General features: G+C 41.5%; 1 protein-coding gene across 1 annotated transcript; it reads right to left on the bottom strand.

The window, feature by feature from the left end:
• Positions 1 to 682: 682 nt before the first annotated feature.
• On the bottom strand, positions 683 to 12,077 carry RSH1 (RELA/SPOT homolog 1). The gene is made up of 24 exons (XM_048715008.2): positions 11,789 to 12,077; positions 11,438 to 11,658; positions 10,106 to 10,288; positions 6,590 to 6,655; positions 6,384 to 6,476; positions 6,147 to 6,278; positions 5,933 to 6,034; positions 5,773 to 5,850; positions 5,625 to 5,696; positions 4,931 to 5,038; positions 4,747 to 4,844; positions 4,187 to 4,247; positions 4,031 to 4,093; positions 3,895 to 3,951; positions 3,709 to 3,810; positions 3,464 to 3,622; positions 3,212 to 3,343; positions 3,053 to 3,139; positions 2,911 to 2,982; positions 2,418 to 2,504; positions 1,898 to 2,348; positions 1,534 to 1,595; positions 1,278 to 1,346; positions 683 to 1,192 (listed from the first exon to the last, which is right to left on the bottom strand). The coding sequence occupies exons 1-24, from the start codon at positions 11,814 to 11,816 to the stop codon at positions 1,100 to 1,102; spliced, it is 2,676 nt and encodes an 891-aa protein (XP_048570965.1). The 5' UTR covers positions 11,817 to 12,077; the 3' UTR covers positions 683 to 1,099.
• Positions 12,078 to 12,357: the final 280 nt, after the last annotated feature.

Raw genomic sequence — 12,357 nt, 5'->3', positions numbered from 1 at the left:
ACTTTTATATAGGTGTTTCGAAAGAAAATTTTGCAACATCATTGATGTTACAAGAATCTTTCTTGCAACATGAAAGATGTTGCAAGAAATAAATCACGGTCCGCTGTTCGCCGTGGACTCCCGTCAAACAGGGGCGGGAAAGGAGCGACGCTGGACCTCCGACCAGGTTGGCTCGCCGTTATCCTCCTTCCCAGCGAGGTGGGTGCACCACGTGCGGCCGACGGTCATGATGGAAGTCGGTGGCCACGGCAGCAACCACACCCCCATCCTCCTCTCCAGTGAGGTGGGCGGCTGCCGGCAAGGGCATCAGCAGTGGTGACTTTTGGCGACAACTATCATGCAGCGATTGGTGTTGACGAGAAAGCAATGGAGATTTCTAGGGAGAAGACTCGTGGAGGAAAAATTCACCATCTCTATTGGGATAAGGTTGGGTGTGACAGCAATGATGGGTCTCCACTGGACACAAGTCGCGCAAATGAGGTGGCGGAAGAAGTCTCAGTTATCTATCGGTTGACGGTAAGTATTTCCCTATTTTAAAACGGAGGGAGTATAACTTTGTATTAAAGTTATAAAAATTAAGACACTTATTTTGGGATGGAGTACCATCCTATCGGCTAAAAAATAAGAATTCTTCAGGAGTGCACTTATGCGACCTGGTTATCCTCTTAGAGAATCAATACCATAGGGTAAGAAAGGAGATTCATGATACCAAATATCCAAATAGGGTCAACATTTTGGGACACTGAGATTCCAGGTAAAAACTGTAGCTGCACATTCAATTACACAACTAGTATATGCAACCCTCAGAAGGGTAAAAAAGAGAGAAGAAACCAGCCTTTATTTGGTCATTCACGGAGGCCTTTTTCTGTATAAACCCAGCCAATCCCTGCACTAACAGTATACTACTCGCTCAGCTATGTACACTCTCGCTTCCAAATGAAGCGTGGTAACATCTGGTTCTAGTTTCATCTGCCTTCACTCTGCCTGCTTTGACAAAGTAAAGGGAACTGAGACCTGACTGCTCCCAAAACATTTCATCCATTGGTGCTTCCAAAATTGTCTCAGCTTCAGTGGAGATGAAGGTCACATCACGACTACACTAGCACTCAAGAACACCAAGCGGATTATAACTACACCCAGCAGACCAACCAAGAACACCAAGAATCATCTCAACACTGGAGCATGCGCTCACCTGCAATTATGCCGTCAGACTTAGGTTTGAATATACACACTTGTAAAGAAACACTAATATATACAGGTCAGCCAAGGGAGTGTACCACATTCTCATCAGTTCCCTCAAAATGGAAAAGCAGCACACCCATTCCTCTTCTGTTATCTCTCTCTGCCTGAAAATTGCAACTTAGATGGTCAAACACAAAACAGTAGATATGGAGATGATTGCCAAATGCAATTACAAGGACCAAGGGATTAGTTAAAACTAATAAATTAAGAAAATGGCGTGTTGTACTTGATACCTAATTTGCACACAGAAAGAACTATCTAAAATTATTGAGGGAAATTCAGTCCACCTACCACACAAGAACATATGGTGATTCCGCAAGCTGTCAAAGCCGAAGTGACTTCAGCCATCATCCCTGTGCACCCCAAAAATTAATTGACATGGTTTTACTAATGTTTGCAATGAAAGCTCAATAACATAGATCCATAATAAATTGCCAAAAATAGATGCTGCAAGTTAATTGATGCTTCAACTAATTAATGTATCCATTCAAGGAAGCGTCTGTTTCAGGAGCATAAACAAACAGTTAGGCATGGGCACGAAATGGAGATGAACATAGTTGCAGTGAAACTTGGCATTACTCTCTGAAGGTACATTGTAGACACTAGTAATGCATTTTCAGTTTAGTAAAAAAGTTTGATGGTAAAGGGGTATTACCTTTTCGATCAACACACACTATGCAAAGCCATTGGATAGAGTTGCCTTCTGTATTGTGCCAAGAGGAAATTTTACCGCATTTCCAATTATCCAAACTAGCAAAAACTTCCTTATAGGCCGGGACGCCAGGGCGCATGAACTCAGTGGAGCTATCACCTCGAACTGTTGAACCATTAATTTTTATGCCTAGTTCCTTGACAGTTTTGTTGTGCTTCCCGTTAATCTTTGGCGTGTGAACGTTGTTAACTGGTAAAAAGCCATCGCTATTTTTATTCACAAAGGATAACTTGTTGGAACTTAATATCTTCTGCCAATTGAATTTATAGTCCTCATTTTGTGTGGTTGGAATTAACTGCTCACTGTCACTTTCATCTTCAAGATCAGCGACAAAGTTATTAACTGCATCCGCCGTTATTTCAGCAGCAGAAAGAGCAGCTTGCTCCCTTAAGAACTGAATATGCAAACGATTAGTTACTACAGCCATCTAATAATGTAAGAAATCAATGATGATTATACCTACTTTCATAATTTTGTGCCTAGCACTGCGGGTTTTGGCATGTTGCAGCCACTGCTGATGACGCTGGAATGCATATTTACTGGACAATTTCTGCAACAAGACAAAAGGGGGGAAATATGTGTATAAGTCGAGTTTACCCAGATACTCAAGAGATAACGTATGTGTGTCAATGTCAATACATACTGCCATGGAATCCTATTGCTGCAGTATAGATTTGTCTGTAGCAATTCAACAATTTGGTAGCTCAACTACAAGTGAAGAATATGAGACTACAATTTTTTTAGTTAGATGGTTATACAATTGAATTAATTTCAGAACCACAATTTATGAAATTTATATTTGGGGAACAAGATTAAAGGGGGGCTTAGCCTTCTGATTATGGCAATTTTTCATTACTAAGCCTATCTCAACCAAATATAAGACGAAGAATACACTACTAAATTTGTCAGAATAATATAACAGAAATAAATCATGCATCTGTGTGAGAAATACTAACATCGTAAGTTATTATCTCCACTACTTCAGCGTTCGCAAGTGCATGGATTGGTGAAACTAGATTACCATTCACCTGAAAAAAAGAGCATGAGCACCCTCATGATTAATTGTTAAATCATACTACTAATGTTTCCACAACTAACCTTTGCTGCTACCATTTTATTGCCGATTTCTGTATGAATCAGATATGCATAATCAATCACAGTGGCCCCTTTAGGCAGGTTTTTAATCTGAGAGTGAAAATATAGTTAGCAAAGTGCCAAACCCAAAGAAAAGCTATGCTCTCCAAGTTCAGTGACTACCTCGCCTTTAGGTGTAAACACAAAGACACGGCTTCCCAGAAGATCTCTGGTAATAGTATCCACAAATTCCCTAGAGCTCATGTTACCAACAAACTCTTCTTGCCATTCACGGATTGCATTTAGCCAACCAATCTATGGGAGATGACAAATAATTGGAGGATTTTTTTTAGTCAAGCGAGGTAAAAGAAATAATGTGAACTGCAATAAGCTTTAACAAACTACTGCAATTATACTAAGTAATAAAACATATACCCTCAGAGCAAAGCCTGTATTGTTAAGACAGATCACTTTCCCATCTAAATTTCTTCCACTAGATATTCCAGGATGAACAGGTCCTGAAACCACCCCTCTTCCACTGTAGTGTGCAGCAATGCCTCTTTCTGCTATCAGATCCATATCCTCTGTTCTTATCTGCAATACAGTTGGAGCATAATTTGTGTCTTAAAATCAATCTTATACTTTCTCTAGCTTAAATTGCTAAGAGTAGGCAACATTACCTGAACTTCCAAATGGAACATACTCTCATTAAGAAACGGTATCACTGTAGTATGTAGACTTTGATAGCCATTAGGCTTTGGAGTTGCAATATAATCTTTAACCTATCGGCATAGCTGAGTTTTAGAAAAATGATAGAAGCAGAGTAAGTCAAAACAACATTGAATAACAGAGGGCGCATAACTCACAGCTTGAGGTATGGGTGTCCATATGCCATGAACAAGACCAAGGACATGGTAGCAGATCTGAATTGTATCAAACATACTTGTGCATCAGCGATAAATTGACTGCATAAACAAGATAATACTTAGTATATAACATTACCTGTTGTGCGGTGCACAGTGGCCCAACACCATTGCAGGATTTTGGTTTTATGATGATCCGCAGCTGAACAATATAAAAACATGTTTTACTAAGACATTCATAAGATGATAAACTGAGCAGGAATAATCACCTATAAAGATATTCAGAACATCGCACCTGAGCAACCTGATTTACCTCGTTTAATGAACTCTTGGATTTGATAGCGGTTTTATAAATGCTGCAAGATGATCCAAACAATCAACAATCCACCAACAAAACAAATCTTACAGCCTATTTCAAACATGGAACCTCGTAATAATTACCTTCTAATAAGACTACACATTGTTTGATTTTTCGGTTGTAAAATGTAAATGAGAGGTCAGCTGAACAAAAGACTATGCAGCAGCAAAAACCAATTTCCTTAACTGTGCCAAATTGTGAACTGATGTTTTGCCAATAATGCGATACAGTGGCAAAACAAATTATTTTTCCTTTTTATAATAAACAAAGAAATTGTGTGGCGACTAGTATGCCCCTCGAAATTCGTTTTTTGAGAAGAAACAGGCCATATAGAACAATAAGCTAAGCACATCTATATCATATACAGAAATTGCATCACTAAGTAGACATAGAGACTGTGCAGTCTAAATGCCCATCTAATAAAATAAACTTATCATAACCAAGGTAAAGTCTAAAGACATCGCTCATTTTACTATGGAGTAGCATGTTTGTTCTACCTGTAAAGTTCTTTACACACTGAGCGCACTTCTGTTTCAACACTCACAAGATCAAGAAATTGATCCTCAGCAATTTTTTGCTTTAGGATTTTATTTGCCTGGAATTGAAAATCGCAGAAGTCAAGAAACATAATTCAACACTAAATGCAAAAACATGTTAGTGCGCAATATCAAAAGAGAGAACCTCTTCCAATTCTTGTTCATGGGCTTTGAAGATGTCATCAACTCTTTTCCTTAGTTCAGCGAAATCACCAGGATTCATGTACATGAAGGACAGATACTCTAACTCAGACTGCAATGTTAAGTGTTAGTCATCAAATGGAATAACCAAACTACTAAGATTGCACAGAGTTAAGAATCAGATGGCACTGTAAGATGCTTCCTTGAGATAACATAAACATTATTCGCATTGCATGGATCTACAGAGTATGACACATACAAAAAAAACGCATAAGGGCGCATTTTTTAACACTGTAATATACCATGTATAAACATCTGCTTTATATATAAGATAAGGGAACATATTTCTTTGGCCCCTTGACTTTGGCAGTAGGTCAATTGAAGTCCCCCAAAGCCACCATCACAGGGAACAAATGTTCTGGTTTAAAAAAACCAAGGAGCTGGATGCTTGGGTTTGTAACTGAACTTGAAGGTCAACTGAGAGTCCCCCAATACATTTGTATAATCAAGTTTTCGGTGAAATAAGCAAAATCTAACATTTCAACAGAGGTAAAAGCAAACATTGAAAAGTAGCAAAGTAGAATGTACTGTTCAAAAACAACATATCAGTAACATAAAAGAAGTATCACCGTAATGAAATTAGTTGGACCATGCACAACAATAATGGCTATCATTTAAGGCGATTTCATCAAAAGTACCTTTATTTGATACATTCCGAGAAGTTTTGCTAGGGGTGCAAAAACCTGCAGTGTCTCCATGGCGATGGCATACTGGAAAAAGCAGTGCTTACAATAAGATGGCACTGAGTTACAGCGAGATCTTATACCAATGAAAATAAGAACATACCTGCTTGTGCTGAGGCATATGTGTAAGAGTACGCATGTTATGCAACCTGTCTGCCAGTTTCACAATGATTACACGAACCTGCAGAAAATTATTATTTCATTTTATTGGGAAACTAGACTTCAAAATGCTGCCGCTGAAACATTCTATATGGGATAAATACCTCTTCTGTCATTGCAAGAAACATCTGTCTTAAGTCTTCAGCTTTGACATCTTGTTTTGAACTACCCTCATTTTTGCATTGAAGTTTCCCTAGCTTAGACACCTGTATTTGTGATTAAATAGGTTTATGATTGCAGTGAAACTATATCAAGATAATATAAGTTTACAGTTAGTAGTACAATAGAAAATGTGAACAGGTGAGATGAAAAGTATACCTTTGTTTCCCCTTCAACAATACGACTTACTGTTGCCCCAAACTCATTTTGGATTGTTTCGAAAGTAACCATGTCAGTATCTTCAACAGTGTCATGCAATAAACCAGCAGCGATTGATTCCCAGTCAAGTTCCTAGTTATGTCCATAGAGTAGAGCACAGCCTGACTTCATTATGTTCATACTAGGATACTTGAGAAAAATATGCCATTACAGGTTCAATGATATACTACTACTCACGTGCTCCCCAAGAATACGAGCAACTTCAACAGGATGAATGATGAAAGGTTCCCCACTCCGGCGTTTCTGCCCATTATGTGCTTCATATGCTAACTGCATTAGACAATAAACTATCATGACACGGATTCTTGATGCATTCTCGGAGGAATCAGCCAGTCTAGAATATTATTCAGAAGCACATGGAAGAGCAATATCAAATGTATTACCTTTAAAGCGTCATGTACGAAGTTCAACTCTTCAGGTTGAAGGTATGAGATAGCTGGTCTGAGACTCTGTTATGTCACAGCATTAATAGTTAACATGCAATTAAAAAATTCAACCTTGGCTCGAACAAAAACAAATATTAGTTGCATTTCAGGAGTGATCCTTGAACATTAAATATGCCAAACCAAGAATAACAACAACCGTGCTACCAAGTCAGTGTTTACCTTGGATGTTTTCACATTTTCTAAAAATATGAAGAAAAATGTCGCTTATTTTTTTCATTATTGTAATGTAAAATGTATCGACAAGATTAAGGAAGTGCATGTGGTGTTACAGTAGTAAGGCACCAAAAGGCTATTTGATTTTATTGTATATGGTCGGAGCCTAGTAGGACTGCTTAGGGAGCTGGAACATAGGGTCTGTGACAGCTAAGTTACGGGAGCTAGTTGACACAACGGTGAAGAGAGGTATTGATATCCTATGTGTCCAAGAAAACAAATGGAGGGGACAGAAGGCAAAGGAAGCGGAGGATACCGGCTTCAAGTTGTGGTACACGGGACAGCTACCAACAGAAATGAAGTAGGCATCTTGATTAACAAGAGCCTCAAGTATGGACTGGTAGACGTCAAGAGGCAAGGGGACCAAATTATCCTGGTCAAGCTGGTAGTCGGGGACTTAGTTCTCAATGTTACCAGCACGTATGCCTCGTAGGTAGGCCACAGTGAGAGCACCAAGAGGGAGTTCTGGGAAGGCCTGGAGGACATGGTTAGTAGTGTACTTATTGGCGAGAAGCTCTTCATAGGAGACCTCAATGGCCACATAGGTACATCTAACACAGGTTTTGAAGGGGTGCATGGGCGCTTTGGCTATGGCATCAGGAATCAAGAAGGAGAAGATGTCTTAAGCTTCGCTCTAGCCTACGACATGATCGTAGCTAACACCCTCTTTGAAAAGAGAGAATCCCATCTAGTGACTTCTAGTAGTGGCCAACACTCAAGCCAGATTGATTTCGTCCTCTCGGGAAGAGAAGACAGGGGTGCTTGCCTAGATTGTAAGGTGATACCAGGAGAGAGTGGTGTCCCTCAACATAAGCTTGTGGTGGCTGACTACCGCTTTTGGATTCGTGTCCAGCGGGATAAGCGCGCCAAAGTCGCTAGAATGAAGTGGTGGAAGCTCAAGGGGGAGGCAGCCCAGGCTTTCAAGGAGAGGGTTATCAAGGAGTGCCCTTGGGAGGAAGGAGGTGATGCAAACAATATGTGGATGAAGATGGCAACTTGCATTCATAAGGTGGCTTCGAGGAGTTTGGTGTGACCAGGAGAAGTAGAAGCTAAAGATACATGGTGATGGAACAACAATGTCCAAAAGGCTATTAAGGAGAAGAAAGATTGTTTCAGACACCTACACCTACACCTAGATAGGAGTGTAGACAACATAGAGAAGTACAAAGTGGCAAAGAAGGCTGCAAAGCAAGTTGTGGGGAAGCAAGGAGTCAGGCATTTGAGGACCTCTACCATCGCTTAGACACGAATGAAGGCAAAAGGGACATCTATAAGGTGGCCAAGATTAGAGAGAGGAAGACAAGGGATGTCAATCAAGTCAAATGCATCAAGATCAGATCCTGGTGAAGGACGAGGAGATCAAGCATAGATGGTGTTAGTACTTCAACAAGTTGCTCAATGGAGAGAATGAGAGCTCTACCACTGAGCTGGACGACTCCTTTGATGATACCAGCAAGCGTTTTGTGCGTCGAATCCAGGAGTCTAAGATCAGGGAGGCTTTAAAGGAGGCAAGGTGATGGGCCCTGATTGTATCCCCATTCATGTGTGGAGAGGCCTCGGAGACATAACGATAGGATGGCCAACTAAGCTTTTCAACATCATTTTTCAAGTAAACAAGATGCCAGAAGAATGGATACGAAGTATATTAGTACCAATCTTCAAGAACAATGGAGAAGTTGTACTAATTACCATGGAATTAAGCTGACGAGCCAAACAATGAAGCTACGAGATAAGAGTCATTGAGCACCGCTTAAGAGGAATGACAAGCGTGACCAAAAATCAGTTTGGTTTCATGCCTTGGAGGTCAACCATGGAAGCCATTTTCTTGGTACGACAACTTATGGAGATAAAAGGAGAAAAAGAAGGACCTACATATGGTGTTCATTGACTTAGAGAAGGCCTACAATAAGATACCGCGGAATGTCATGAGGTGGGCCCTGGAGAAACACAAAGTCCCAACAAAGTACATTACCCTCATCAAGGACATGTATGATAATGTTGTGACAAGTGTTCAAACAAGTGATGGCGACAGTGATGAGTGATGACTTCCCGATTAAAATAGGACCGCACCAAGGGTCAGCTTTGAGCCCTTATCATTTTGCCTTGGTGATGGATGAGGTCACAAGGGATATATAAGGAGATATCCCATGGTGTATGCTCTTTCAGGATGATGTGGCGCTAGTCAATGATATTCAAACAAGGGTTAATAGAAAGTTAGAGCTATGGAGACAAACTTTAGAATCGAAAGGTTTTAAGCTTAGTAGAACTAGCTGAGTAAATGAGGTTCGGTTTCGGTACTACTAGGCACAAGGAGAAGGATAGCTTTGATGGGCAGGTGGTACCTCAGAAAGAGACCTTTCGATATTTGGGGTCAATGTTGCAGAAGGATGGCGATATCGATGAAGATGTGAGCATCGAATCAAAGCCGAATGGATGAAGTGGCGCCAAACTTCTGGCGTTCTCTATAACAAGAGAGTGCCACAAAAGCTAAAAGGCAGGTTCTATAGGAAGGCAATTCGACCCTCAATGTTGTATGGCGCTAAGTGTTGGCCGACTAAAAGGCGACATGTTCAACAGTTGGGTGTAGCGGAAATGCGCATGTTAAGACGGATGTGTGGCCACACAAGGAAGAATCGGGTCCGGAATGATGATATACATGATAGAGTTGGGGTAGCACTGATTAAAGCGAAACTTGTCAAACATTGTCCGAAATGGTTTGGGCGTACACAGGGCAGGCTCCTAAAGTTCCGATGCATGGCGGACAGTTAAAGCGTGCTGATAATGTCAAGAGAGGTCAGGGTAGACCAAACTTAACATGGGAGGAGTCCGTAAAGAGAGATCTGAAGGAGTGGAATATCACCAAAGAACTAGCCATGGATAGGGTGCATGGAAGTTAGCTATCCACGTGCCAGAGCCATGAGTTGGTTTCGAGATCTTATGGGTTTCAGCTCTAGCCTACCCCAACTTGTTTGGGACTAAAGGCTTTGTTGTTGCTGCTGTTGTATAGGCTTGGATACTTGCAAAACAACAAGAGAAATGACAACAAACATTATATTCATTAACATACTATCATGAAATGGTCATAAAGCTAGTGAGCAAATAAAATGTTGATAGAGCAAAGCAATTAATCATAATCTTAAGCTGGTTTTAGAATAAGAGGCATGTGAACATGACTAGTACAAACTAAATATACACCAAAAATGAGCAAAGAGTGTTGAGCTTTTTGGTTTGTTGGCACACCTCCCACAACGTTTCTGGAGAAACAAGGTCAAACGGTCCTGACGAATAGCAGGAAACCTTCCATGTTGATTTCACAGGAGTTGACCAATATCTGATTTTTTTTCCCGATGAAACAAAACTAGCTGATGAACCATGGCCCAACTTTCCTTTGTTGATGTCTTCTGCCCAGGTGATGTGCAGTAACTGGAAATAAAAGGCAATAACTATTAAGGAAGAATCATTATAATATTTCAAATGCAACCAATGCGCACAGTGACCAACTATCGGTATGAGAAGTCACTCGCAAAATTAACTATTTCAGTATTAGTATCAGCACCATTGTATGTCAGCCAGTCTCTAGATACTTTGTCTATAGTTTATGGTAGCTAAGAAGTAAGAACATGCTCTTCTGGATAGACATGTGCCTTAGATTTTGCTGTTGTTGGGTGATCTCGATGTATGAACCTTTCCACTCGTTCAGATTATCTTGAATTAACTCTTTCACTGCGGTCTAAATGAAACAAGAGATTAGCCCGATTTCTCTAAGGAATAACAATTCCTCCGTCTGCTACCAATTTGTTTCTCACTTTAGAATATGCGCAATCAAACTTCTAAAATTCCACACCTAAAATACACAAAAGTACTCAGTCTGACAACACAAAAGCTAATTAGTATATTTCAAGCAAATTTAGTTCCATAATGTTATCATATACACACCATGAATATGTTATGTTAAAGTCAGTACTCAGTAGTCAATAGATGAAACCCTGGCGTGTGTCAATTTCTGAAAAGATGTCCACTTGCAATAGAATGGACACTCTTATCTTGTGAACAAGATGGGAGAGCTAAGAAAATAACAGTGGGGCGGCAGGCATTAAGCCTGTATGAGTACATACAATCTGTATGCCAATGTTGGACAATCCAAAGGGCATAGTGCATACAAGAGATTACAGGTTGTGAAATTGACAAGGTGATTACAGAACACATATTTCCATAACACAAGTCATTTTGAATACATTTAGCAGCAATTGATCCTAAATGAGTTTGCTGATGGAAACTATACGGATGTACATGATAATGGAACACGTAAGGAAATAACCTGTCATACAAATGGGGATTTAATTTTTTCCCTTGAGACAAGGTACTTCACAATGGCCCTTGACCCAAAGGCTAGAGGTATCAACCTTGGTTTTGATATTTCGGATCAGTAATTTCACTAATTCCACCAAAATGAGATAAAACACTAATATCCATTGTCACTCGGTTATTAAAAACCTAAAGTAGCAGAAATACCAAATTATTATCAACAGCATAGCTATACAGCAGAATCTCTAACGGGTAGGAGCAACCCACCGTGTTGTTGTTACTCTGCCGTGGGCGACCTCGCCGCCTCCCGCCGCCTACGGCTTCAGCGTGGCTACAGGAGGAGCACTGCGTGGTGCTGGCAAGCGCGCCGGTGAGGGCGCGTGGAGCGTTCCAGGCGCAGGAGAGCACGCTGCATTCGTAGGGCCTCCCAGCTCCGCCGCCCCCCTTCCACAAGGCCCTGCACGAGCTCGCGAACTCCAGCGACGACGCTGCACGACAGGAACAAAACAAAAACAAAAAATCAGGCTCCGAAAGCAGAATTCTCCCCTCAAAAACCTAAGGCGAGGCAACGGGAGAGGCTTAACCGAATTGCAGGTTTAACGAGGAGTCGGGGCCTACCAGACAGAGCGGCCGTCGGGGGTTGCATGGCGCGGCGGCGGCCAGTCTCATCGGCGGCGCCGCGGGCGGCGAAAGGGGGCCCTCTTCGTGGACCCGGGCTCCGGCAGGGCGCGAATTGGGCGAAACTCGGCGAGCGGTGGAGAGCGAGAGGGGGTTTGCCGATGGGGAGGAGGAGGAGGGAGGAGGCGAGACGGGGAAGAAGAAGGGATAACAGGGGACGGAGGCCACACAAATGGCCGCGGCCGTGGTGAAGTAAAATAGGGCTGGGTTGGAGGCTGGAGCTTTACCTCTGCCAGTCTCAGATTCTACTTTCAATTTCCCTATGATTTCTTTTCTATTTTGTTCTTGGGGTTTTTTGATGATTTTTTCTGGTTTCGCGGCAGGAATGGCGTGGATCACTGGATCGTAATGCTTCCCTCTCCACTAGTAAGTGCTCGTGGCCTCGACTTTCCGCTCCTCTTGGCATAAAAAGGTGATTCTGGTTGTGCGCAAGGAATTCATCGGAGTTGTCTTTCGTGCGTGTTATAGTCGTGAACATTGATGGTGGGCAGAGTGATGAAGAGCGTGTA

This window comes from Triticum urartu, chromosome 4A (assembly GCF_056163025.1).
Source record: "Triticum urartu cultivar PI428250 chromosome 4A, HENAU_Tu73, whole genome shotgun sequence".
NCBI lineage: Eukaryota > Viridiplantae > Streptophyta > Magnoliopsida > Poales > Poaceae > Triticum > Triticum urartu.
Note: the sequence above shows the minus strand (reverse complement) of the source record. Positions and strands in the feature narration are given on the sequence as shown.

What these genes read in the sequence shown, in the direction of transcription:
- RSH1 (XM_048715008.2), bottom strand. Translation starts at nt 11,816, where the DNA reads ATGCAACCCCCGACGGCCGCTCTGTCTG. An exon ending in ATACAGGCTTTGCTCTGAGG is followed by an intron (nt 3,344 to 3,463) that starts GTATATGTTTTA and finishes CATCTCCCATAG; the next exon opens with ATTGGTTGGCTAAATGCAAT. An exon ending in TCACCATATGTTCTTGTGTG is followed by an intron (nt 1,347 to 1,533) that starts GTAGGTGGACTG and finishes TGCAATTTTCAG; the next exon opens with GCAGAGAGAGATAACAGAAG.